The sequence below is a fragment of the Chiloscyllium punctatum genome, chromosome 12, assembly GCF_047496795.1.
Source record: "Chiloscyllium punctatum isolate Juve2018m chromosome 12, sChiPun1.3, whole genome shotgun sequence".
In the NCBI taxonomy this organism is placed as follows: domain Eukaryota; kingdom Metazoa; phylum Chordata; class Chondrichthyes; order Orectolobiformes; family Hemiscylliidae; genus Chiloscyllium; species Chiloscyllium punctatum.
The window spans coordinates 22,623,362-22,635,483 of record NC_092750.1 but is presented as its reverse complement, the minus strand read 5'-3'; the positions used below and the strand labels follow the sequence as shown (position 1 = coordinate 22,635,483).

The 12,122-nt window shown below is 42.5% G+C and overlaps 1 protein-coding gene across 2 annotated transcripts in view; it reads left to right on the top strand.

Moving 5' to 3' along the window:
* The window catches only part of stab1 (stabilin 1), a 282,900-nt gene that overhangs the window by 197,313 nt on the left and 73,465 nt on the right, over positions 1-12,122 (top strand). For both annotated transcript variants that reach the window (XM_072582082.1, XM_072582081.1), the window contains exons 43-45: positions 8,411-8,484; positions 10,265-10,339; positions 11,677-11,796. In XM_072582082.1, the coding sequence (XP_072438183.1) occupies positions 8,411-8,484; positions 10,265-10,339; positions 11,677-11,796 (269 nt within the window). The remainder of the gene's footprint in view (positions 1-8,410; positions 8,485-10,264; positions 10,340-11,676; positions 11,797-12,122) is intronic.

Here is a 12,122-nt window from a genome sequence, read left to right as displayed (position 1 = left end):
TATCCAATTCTTTCTTAAATGAATCCAGAGACTGGGCCTCCACTGCCCTCTGGGGCAGAACATTCCACACAGCCACCACTCTCTGGGTGAAGTAGTTTCTCCTCATCTCTGTCCTAAATGGTCTACCCCGTATTTTTAAGTTGTGTCCTCTGGTTCGGCACTCCCCCATCAGCGGAAATATGTTTCCTCCTGCCAGAGTGTCCAATCCTTTCATAATCCTATACGTTTCAATCAGATCCCCTCTCAGTCTTCTAAACTCAAGGGTATACAAGCCCAGTCGCTTCAGTCTTTCCATGTAAGGCAATCCTGCCATTCCAGGAATTGACCTCGTGAACCTACGCTGCACTCCCTCAATAGCCAGAATGTCTTTCCTCAAATTTGGAGACCAGAACTGTACACAGTACTCCAGGTGTGGTCTCACCAGGGCCCTGTACAGCTGCAGAAGCACCTCTTTGCTTCTATACTCAATTCCTCTTGTTATGAAGGCCAGCATGCTATTAGCCTTCTTCACGACCTGCTGTACCTGCATGCTTGCCTTCATTGACTGGTGGACAAGAACACCCAGATCTCTCTGAACAGCCCCTTTACCTAATTTGATACCATTGAGGTAGTAATCTGCCTTCCTGTTCATGCCACCAAAGTGGATAACCAGACATTTATCCACATTAAACTGCATCTGCCCACTCACCTAACTTGTCCAGGTCACCCTGTAATCTCCTAACATCCTGATCACATTTCACCCTACCACCCAGCTTTGTATCATCAGCAAATTTGCTAATGTTATTGCTGATACCATCTTCTATATCATTTACATATATTGTAAAAAGCTGCGGTCCCAGCACGGATCCCTGCGGTACCCCACTGGTCACTGCCTGCCATTCTGAAATGGAGCCGTTAATCACTACCCTTTGTTTCCTATTAGCCAACCAATTCTCTATCCAATCTAGTACTTTGCCCCCAATACCGTGCGCCCTAATTTTACTCACTAACCTCTTGTGTGGGACTTTATCAAAAGCTTTCTGAAAGTCCAGGTACACTACATCCACTGGATCTCCCTCATCCATCTTCCGAGTTACATCCACAAAAAATTCAAGAAGATTAGTCAAGCATGATTTCCCCTTCATAAATCCATGCTGACTCTGTCCTATCCTGTTACTATTATCCAGATGTGCCGTAATTTCATCCTTTATAATAGACTCCAGCATCTTTCCCACCACTGAGGTCAGACTAACTGGTCTATAATTTCCTGCTTTCTCCCGCCCACCCTTCTTAAAAAGTGGCACAACATTAGCCGCTCTCCAATCCTCAGGAACCGACCCCGATTCTATTGAACTCTGGAAAATAATCACTAACGCATCCACGATTTCCCGAGCCACCTCCTTCAGTACCCTGGGATGCAGGCCATCAGGTCCCGGAGACTTATCAGGCTTCAGACCTTACAGTCTCTCCAACACCAAATCCTGGCAAATATAAATTCCCTTAAGTTCAGGTCCTTCAGCCACTGTTACCTCAGGGAGATTGCTTGTGTCTTCCCCAGTGAACACAGATCTGAAGTACCCATTTAATTCCTCTGCCATTTCTTTGTTCCCAGTAATATATTCCCCTGTTTCAGTCTTCAAGGGCCCAATTTTTGTCCTAACCATTTTTTTGCCTTGCACATACCTAAAAAAGCTTTTACTATCCTCCTTTATATTCTTGGCCAGTTTACCTTCGTACCTCATTTTTTCTCTGCGTATTTCCTTCTTACTAATCCTCTGTTGTTCTTTAAAAGCTTCCCAGTCCTCAGTTTTCCCACTTATCTTCGCTAAGTTATACTTTTTCTCTTTTAACTTTATATGTTTCTTTACTTCCCTCGTCAGCCACGGCCGCCCATGTCTCCTCCTGGGATCTTTCTTCCTTTTAGGAATGAACTGATCCTGCAACTTCTGCATTATACACAGAAATATCCGCCATTGTTCCTCCACGGTCTTCCCTGTTAAGGTATTGCACCATTGAACTTTGGCCAGTTGCTCCCTCATAGCTCCATATTTCCCTTTATTCAACTGAAATATTGTCACTTCCGATTGTACCCACTCCCTCTCAAATTGCAGATTGAAGCTTATTGTATTATGGTCACTACTTCCCAATGGCTCCTTCACTTTGAGGTCTCTGACCAATTCTGGTTCGTTACACAATACCAGATCCAGAATCGCCTTATCCCTGGTCGGCTCCAGCACCAGCTGCTCTAAAAATCCATCTCTGAGGCACTCCACAAAGTCTCTTTATTGAGGCCCGATACCATCCTGATTCTCCCAGTCTACCTGCATGTTAAAATCCCCCATAACAACTGTGGTAACATCTTTGCGACAAGCCAATTTCAGCTCCTGATTCAACTTACATCCGACATCCAGACTACTTTTGGGGGCCTGTAGATGACTCCCATGAGGGTCTTTTTACCCTTAGTGTTTCGAAACTCTATCCACACTGACTCTACATCCCCTGACTCTAGGTCCCCCCGCGCAAGGGACTGAATATCCTCCCTTACCAACAAGGCCACCCCACCCCCTCTGCCGTCAGTCTGTCCTTACGATAGCACGTGTAGCCTTGAATATTCATTTCCCAGGCCCTGTCCCCATGAAGCCACTGTAGTTAGATGAAGTAGTTAGATTAGACAGAAACACAACAACAGAGAATAACTAAAAGAGTCAGAAGAAAGAAAGTAGGGTATGAAAGGAGATGAAGAATAGAGGGGGAAAGAAATCACTTGTTGGAGTAATCTACAAGCCCCAAACAGCAACCACAACGTCGGAAGTACTTAAGAATAAATATTAAGAGCTTGTGAACCACAGAAAGATGTAGCAAGCAGTTAGAAGGCTAACAAAATGCTGTCCGATATTATAAGAGCAATTGAACATAAAAGTAAAGATATAATGTTTCAGTTATACAGGCCATTGATGAGACACATCTCAAATATTGTGTGCAGCTGTGGTCTCCTTATTAACGAAGATGCAAATGTGTTGAGTTGGTTCAGAAGAGGTTTACTAGATTACTACTTTGAATAAATAGTTTGTTTTTTGGGGAAAAGTGAAGGGCACTGTTTTAAAAATTAGGGATCACCTTTTTAGGACAAAAATAGCAGATTTGTTTTCTGTGAGAGGTGTATTCAACTTTGGAACTCTCTAGGCAGTGAAGATGGGATATTGAGTAGTTTTCTAGCAGAAGGAAATAAACTCCCATGGAGCAAAGAAGTTGAATGTTATCTGATTTGGGTGGGAATATGGAACTCAACACACAAACAGATAAATCCATTTTGATCAGAAGACTAAAAGGCAATTATTATCAAAATTGAGAGAAATGTCAAACTGTTTTGGTGCAGAGAGATCTAGGTGTTCTCATGCATGTGTTGCAGAAAGCTAGTATGCTGGTCCAGCAGGTGTAAGGAGGGGACATAGAATTTTGGCACTTATTGCTAAAGGAATGGAGTATAAAAGCAAAGAAGTGTTGTTGCAGTTGTACAAGCATTGGTGAGGCTGCATCTGGATATGGCAGCCTGGCATATGGCTTACAGATTTTGTCCCCGTACTCCAGAAGGATGTAATTGCATTGGTGATAGTTCAGAGAAGGTTCACTAGATTCATTCCAGAGGTGAAAGGATTGCCTTATAAGGAGAGATTGAGAAGTTAATATCTACACTGGCTAGAGTTTAGAAGGTTGAGAGGAGATCTAATTGAGGTATATACAATTCTAGGGAAGACTGACAAAGTAAACAGAGAGGATGTTTCCCCATGTGGGGTAATCTACAATGAGAAGTCATCATTTTAAGCTAAGGAGTGGCAGATTGAAAACAGATGAGGAGCAATTACTTCTCTCAAAGGGTCATATATTTATGAAATTCACTACCCTAGGATGTGGAAGGGACACTGAATAAACTTAAGGGAGAGCTTTTTTAAAAACTTAGTAATAGCTTAAAGAATTATGGGAGCAGGCAGAGAAGTGAGGTTGAGGCTGAGATGAGGTCAGCCATGATCATATTAAATGGTGGAGCAGGCCCAGTGGTGAATTACCTATTCCTGCTCCTTGTTCTTACATTCTTATGTTCAGTCATGATTTTATTGAATGGGAAAACAGGCTCAAGGTATTGAATCACTACTACCTGCTCTGAATTCATAGGATGACAGATTGAAACTCTATCCAATAGTCATAATAATTGCCGAAAGAATACAAAGAACATTGTTTGTGATGATTTGGTTCAGCAGATTACTCTCATAAAATGTCCACAGCTGTCATGGCTGATTCTGAGGAGCAGCAGTTGTATTAGGGATCCACTACTGCACTTGCAGACAGAGTTGTGATCTGACAACAATTAATTGCACTCTTATGAGTTTGTGGATTATAGTTTGGTTAAGATAAAAGTAGGTCAGCTGTGTTCCCAGCATGCTGGCCAGATGCTAGCAGAAGAGGGATACATTACTTAAAATATTTGAAACGGTTTCCAGTGTTCCTGTCTGGTGGTGGTAGTTGGGGGTAGGGGAGTGATCTCCAGATGGGTAGGTCCAGTGATTAGAGGCTTTCAGCTCCCTGGGTGGTAAGTACTCTGAATCCTAATGACCTTGGAACTTTATGTGTTTAATTACTAAGCTGTCTGGGTGGTTGTATTGCCTTCCCCCACTGCCCCCTGCCAGGCTGATGCAGGACTCTGATTCCAAGGGCAGGTTCTGTGCAGACTGTCCATACAGCTGCTGTGTTGTGGCCTTATCCCTGATCTTAACTTCCTGTCTATTGAAACTCCTTCTGCACTTGGCCTATGATTCACTAGTTCATGGTGCAAACCTGTTTCTGATTCCCTGACACCCTAGTGGAGACAGATCTGCTTACGTTCAGGGTTGAAACTTGAGTCTCAATTCACCTCAGCTGAATTGAGAGTCTGCCCATTCTGAGAGAATATCCAGAAACCAGTCACCAGTAGATTCATGGGCAATTCTTTTAAGTGTGGGTGTGCAATGTGTTGCAAAGAGTGATTGTTTTCTTAATTCTCCATATACTGTGTGGCTGGTTTGTTAAATATGATCCCCTTACTGTTGAGATTTACCATGATTCAAATCCAGATTTTAAATGAAAGCTTTAAAAGTTCCAGGAGAAACAAATTAGGAGAATATCAGCTGAGTTTCCTGGATGTGAAATATAGAACTACTACCTAGAGAAAACATAAGAACATAAGAAAAAGGAGCAGGAGTAGGCCATCTGGCCCACCGAGCCCGCTCTGCCATTCAATAAGATCATGGCTGATCTTGTGGACTCAGTTCCCATACCTGCCCGCTCAGTGTATCCCTTAATTCCTTTACTGTTCAGAAATCTGTCAATCTTTGCCTTAAAAACTTAAACACCGTAACCTCAATTGCTTCACTGGGCAGGGAATTCCACAGATTTACAACTCTTTGGGTGAAGAAGTTCCTCCTCAACTTAGTGCTAAATCTCCTCCCCCTTATTTTGAGCCATGTCCCCTTGTTCTAGTATCACCTGTCAGTGGAAACAACCTCCCTGTTTCTATCTTATGTATTCCCTTCAGAATTATATATGTTTTTATAAGGTGCCCCCACTCATTTTTCTAAATTCCAATGAGTTGAGTCCCAATTTACTCAATTTCTCCTCATAAACTAATCATCTCAACTCCAGAATCAGCCTAGTGAACCTCCTCTGTACCCACTCCAGTGCCAGTATAACCGTTCTCAATAAGGAGACCAAACCTGTACACAATACTCCAGGTGTGGCCTCACCAGCACCCTATACAGCTGCAGCATAACCTCCCTATTTTTAAACTCCATTCTTCTAGCAATGAACGACAATATTCCATTTGCAGGCTTAATTACCTGCTGTGCCTGCAAATTGATCTTTTGTGATTCATGCACAAGGACACCCAAATCCCTCTGCAAAGCAGTGTGTTGCAATTTTTCACCATTTAAATAATAGTCCATTTTGCTGTTAGTCCTATCAAAATGGATGAACTCACATTTTCCAACATTGTACTCCATCTGCCAGACCCTTGACCACTTATTTAACCTCAGTATATATCCCTCTACAGACTCTGTGTCTTATGCACACTTTGCTCTATCACTCATCTTAGTGTCATCCGCAAACTTTAACACACTACACTTAGTCCCCAACTCTAAATCACCTATGTAAATTGTAAGCAATTATGGTCAAACACTGATCCCTGAGGCACACCACTCGCCACTGATCGCCAATCAGGAAAACACTCATTTATCCCCACACTTTATGTTTTCTGTTAGTTAAGCAGTTTTCTATCCATGCTAATACATTACCTGTAACACCATGCACCTTTATCTTGTGCAGCACCTTTTGTGTGGTACCTTGTTGAATGCCTTCTGGAAACTCAGGTACACCAAATCCTTGTTGTCCACTGCATTCGTAATATCCTCAAAGAATTCCAGTAAATTAGTTAAGCATGACCAGACTTTATTAAATCCACGCCACTTCTGCCTGATAAGACAATTTCTATTCACATTTTGTATCCTTATTTCTTTCTTGATTAGAGATTCCAGCATTATTTCCACGACACAAGGCAGATTCACTGTAAAAACAATGGCAAGAGTAGCTGCCAATATTCTGGCTTTACTAGACCCACTACTTACTAGGACTTAGACAGGTCCAGACCACAGTGAGCTACCACCTGGTGATAATTGGAAACTCTTCCTTTTGGTAGTATGAAACAATTAGCAATTTCAGAGTTTGGAAAGGAAGAGAGATAGACATGAACATAACAACAAAGTAGAAGTTAGCCTTACAGTCATCTGAACCTGTTTTGCCATTCAATAAGATCATGGCTGATCTGATTGTAACCTCAAATCCACATTCCTGCTTAATATTCATACACTCTGCTTTCAACACTATTTCAGGGAGAGAATTCCAAAGACTCATGGCCTCAGAAAAAAAAAGCCCATATCTGTTTAATAGAGTGACCCCTTGTTTTTAAACCCTGCCCCTTAGTTCTTGGTTCTGCCAGAAGAAACATCCCCTCCACATCTACTCTGTTAAGACCCTTGTATGTTTCAATGAAGTCACACTGTACTCTTCTAAACTCTAGCAGATACGAGCCTAGCCCATACAGTTTTTCCTCATAAGACAATCTGCTCATTCCAGGTATTAGTCTGTTTAATGTTGCCTGAAATGCATCCAATGCACTTATATTCTTCCTTAAATTCAGAAATTAATTAATTACCCTAGACAACATTTTCCAAACTCGTGACCATTACCATCTAGAAGGATCACGGGCAGTAAATACATGGGAACACCAGCACCTCCAATGTCCCCTCCCATGTCACTAGCCTTGTTGAGGACAGGACTGCCAGTGCTGTGCAAGTGACTGTGTGTCCCTGAATGTCTTTGTTAGTGACGTTGGTCATGTATAAATGTGAGAAGGTACATCAGGACAGAAGGTTATGTGAACCTGTGTCGATCTGGGGAGTGAGGTGCAGGAAGAGACTGGGGAAGGCAGTAGAAGGATTTGTTCTTGAATGTTCCACTCGAATTTCCTGCTTCGATCAGGGCATGAACCTTGTAGCAATATAACCACGAGTGAGGCAGAAACTGCTCTCTGCAATGTCTAGCCATAACTGCTTGTTCTGAGGCTGCCTTTTCTTTCCTATCTGCAGGGAACAGAATCTTCCCGAAGTCCCTTAAAGCCCCCAGTATTAACTCCAGCCACATTCCTGCATTGTGCTTCAGCCTTGCCACTTTGAGACTCTTTGTGAGTTCTGACTTTGTCGAAACACATCTAAAGTGCTTCAATTTTATCCTTCACTGTGAGAGTTTAAAATATTAAAATATCTCTGCAGGATGACAAATTGGCCTTAATTGGTTTAGAAATCCAGAAGTAAGAGTCAGTGGTTCCTTTAAAGAGTCACAAGCACACTGCTAAAACTTACATGACCATGCCGCCAGTCTGTAAGTTGGTCTGAAAGTTAAAATTCAGCCAGATTTGTAAGTAAATCTCATTGATAAACTGCAGCAAGACTACAGTGCATGTCAAAATTCTCCCTCAGGTCTTGGTTTACCCGCAATGAGCCCCAGAGGAGTTTGAATTTATGATTTTAATGGTTTGAATGTTTTTCTTCGCTGGTCATACCAAAGGTTTTGACTTCTCCACCTGTTCTGACAAGATATTGTCGCTGTGATAAGAATGCAGTTATATAATTGACTCCTGGGCTGTGCCACAAATTGAAAGTAGGGCAGTTAGATACTTCAGCAAAGAAAACATAAAGGTCTAAAAGTGAAATGAAAGGCTTTAAAGTGGAAGGGTGAACTTTGTGAGATCTTTGTCCAGCTAAGGCAAATTCAAAATGAACTAGACCGCAGAAAAACCACCCCTTGTTCCTTTTGATAATTCAGGTTGTTGTATTTTATTCAAAATCAGAAATTGATGGTTGCACAGAAGGAAATGGTGGTTGTCATGAAAAAGCAGAATGCACCAAAACAGGACCAAAACGGGTAAGGCAAGATTTTTTACGTGGATTTATAGCTGTTCTGATATGTTTAGTTTTTCCACTTATCATTTATGCCATTGTTTTCCAGCAATATTTTACTTTTGCGGTGTTATAAGCATGTTATGCAGGATTTGAAACTGTATCAGTAGAGTACTAGGAGTTCAGAAGTGCTTCAGCAATGTATGAATTTAATTGAACTCCAACTGTAGCTAGATGTGTTAAGGGTTAAGCTGGTCATAAATGTTGTGAAAGGTATGACAACAGTTTAAATGAATTCTTCACGAGCAAAACACTGAGATCAAATTTTACTTTCGCTAAGTGCCAATCACATCCAGTTTGTTGGAGGTATTTTCACCACGAGATTGGAAGAGTTTTCTCACCATGTCCTACCAAGCTCACTACATTAATTGCCTTTCCTGCCCCTGTGATGTGCATCATGTTTGGTTTCAGCCCCATTCACCACACACAGTTTCCAGAAGAGCTCAGCATGCTGAATAACCATTCAAGTCCATCATACCTTGAGTCTATGCCATCTTTGAGAATCTGCTGTGCATCTGGAGGATTGTTGGCTTCTGCAGGCTGAGGAGAGATGGCTGAGAAGGGGAAGTTGGCACTGCATTTCTCTGACAGGGACCTGGTGCAGTTTTCCCCCACCACACTAACCCCTATGGAAATGAAGGCCTGATTGTGTCCCATCACCCCATCTAGACCATGGTCAAAGCCCTGCACTGGTTTGGGAGGCTGCTGGCAACGGACTGCTAGGTCCCTTGATTGATAATTGCTCCCCCGTGGACTTCACAGAAGACTTCTTCTCTAAGACATCGCCAATGTTTGCTGCAGATTCAGTATGATTGCTGCAGACGTTGCTGCCAATGGTATAAGTGTGATATTGATGTGGCACACTGCTGTATGACAACATGCATGTGCCCTTGCCTGAATGTTACTGAGCAGCATAGTCAGCTGCCTGGTTGTGTGATTTTGCCAACCGGCACTGCAAGGCACAGCAATACCAGGCTTGCATAATGCAAGCATGCCAGTTGAATGCTCGCTAAGACAACAGCAAGCAACAAGCGCTGGTAGGCAGCCTAATTCCAAGCTAGTGCTGAATACCTGTACCTGCATGGTAACTGTGCCCTGCTCGGCTAGGCAAGTCTGTCTTCCTGGGCACACTGCCAGTGCATTGGAAAGTTTCCAGGATGGTGGTGAGGGTTTACTGAATGTCAGATGCCAATGCCCATGAAGGTGGGGGACATGTGCCGGGGGCCCGTGGATCGTGCCCTGGGCTGCTGTTTGGTCATGGACAACATAGAGGCCATTCAGAGGAAGTGGTCAGCTGAATCCACCACATACCTGCTCTGATTTCCACACTGTGTTTTTCCAATGGCTAATTTGGTGGCCAAGCTTGGGAAGATCAGGAAGAGAATATTAATGAGGCAAGTTAGGCCACCAATATGGAGCTTAACAAGTGTTGATCACGGTCAATTGTCAATTCACCAATGCCTCTCAATAATCTCACCATGCCACTTGTGACAAGTATATAAAAATGGAGCAAGATAATCTTAACATCCAGGTGGGACTTCTTGCCTGAATCTGCCACATATCTCACCGTAGCTCCCATCGCTCAATCTCCAGTTTCCAGAACCGGGCAAATGAGCTCAGAAAAACTGTAACTCTGAGACTCCAGCTTTTATTTTTCTGATTATGAGTGTACTAAATAAAATAATAGGCCCCGCCTATTTTGAATAATATTGTGCACGCTTACTTTGGTGTGTTCTTCATTTTAGGTTGCCTGTAATTGTTTCCCTGGATACTCTGGAGATGGTAGAAATTCCTGTGTACCCATCAATCCTTGTGAAAAGGTTAGCAACAAACTTACAGACCTAGAAATTCAAGAACATCCATCTTTACATCAAATCAGTTTTGGAGCAGGGACCTCAAGCAGGCATTAGATGCCTTACCTACATATATAAAGGGTCCAGTGAATATGTCAGGTATGGACACAGGATGCCACTTGTTGGCCCATACCAATATGTACTGCTGGTGTGCATCCTGTCAAAACTTTGAAGCATTGGAGTGTTATATAACACCTGAAAATTGACAATTTGTGATTTAATTGTGATGTCAGAACTGTTGCAGATGATTAGATATTCCTGCTAGAGGCAGGTAACAGGAGTTTTAATATTTCCTAGTTACAGGATGGGGGCAGGACAGAGGGGTTGGGGGGGAGGTTGTTGCTGTGGGCATGCACTGGAATTGGGCCCATAACTCGGGCTGCGAATCAGATGTAGCCATAAAAGTACCGGGTACTTTCATGTGTTGGTTTAAGAAGTCTGCCTCATTTTCTGAAACTTCATTCCAGTTATTTTGTTTGATGTTAAGCTCTTTTAACCCTATTCATCCCTTCAAAACTCACCCACCCATTCCCAGACTCCCCCGATCAACACATAATCACCCATGTTCCTCTATCCACACTCCCCAAGGCTCCCGTATCCTCCATGCAACCCATGCCCTTCCATCCAGTACCAATGTCTTCCCCTCCACCCAGCTCCATCAGCCTTCCTACTCTTCTTTCCAACCCCTCACCTTGCACCCATAAGTGGCCCCTCATAGCCATAAAACCAACCCATGCCCCCATCACCTTAGTTAATGGCTGTTAACTGAGGAAGGATCTGCCATGAAGAGTGTTCCGTGGATGTTCATTAAATTAATCCTTGGGGTGACAAAATTGAGGAGAGATTGAGGAAATTGATCTGTTTTCTCTAGAGTTTCAAAGAATGAGAGGTGATTACATTGAAACTTACAGATTTCTTATAGGGCATGGTAGGGTGGATGTAGAGAGGATGTTTCCCCTGGCTGGTGACTCCAGAACCAGGAGATATATCTCAGGATAAAGAGTGTAGGCCAGTTAAGAGGAAGAAGTTCTTCACTGAGCATGGTGATCTTTGGAATTCTTTACCCCAGAGGGCTAAGGGAGCTTACTCAGTGAGCATGTTCAAGGTGGAAATCAATCAATTTCTAGAGATTAATGACATTAAGAGAAATGCGGCATGTTGCCTGCTCAAATTGATTGGTATGGCAGGTTGATGGACTGAATGGCATACTCCAGTTCTTATATCCCTATCTGGCCAAAACCATTATTGATGTTAAATCTAAAAATTGCTTTTGTTCTAATTTTTACCTTCATCTCCAAATGAAGAACAATGGGGACTGTGGCCCATTTGCCAACTGCGAGGCAACAGGGCCAGGAATCCGAAAATGTATCTGCAAAAGGAATTACATTAAGGTTGGACTTTCTTGTCGAGGCAAAATTTCGCAGGTAATTTTACTTGAAGATTTTGGACATTTAAAATTGAGTTTCAGTAACTGAAAAACTACTTATTTACTACGACATACTGTCATGAACAAAAGCGGATAAGGGAATCAAACAGAATATTTTCCTTTAGAATTATGGTTTATTTAATTATTTAGTATTCTAAATTGAAGCCTTCAAGCAGTGCCAATGGCCAGAGAGCATCTTCAGATGAGGTATCCTTTCAGGTCCTATCTGCTTGATCTGGTGGTTAAGAGGAAACCTAAAAGTTCCCTGAGCATAATTTTCAACCTTTGGCTCCTCGCCTGAATAAAGGTGCAGTCGAAAATTAG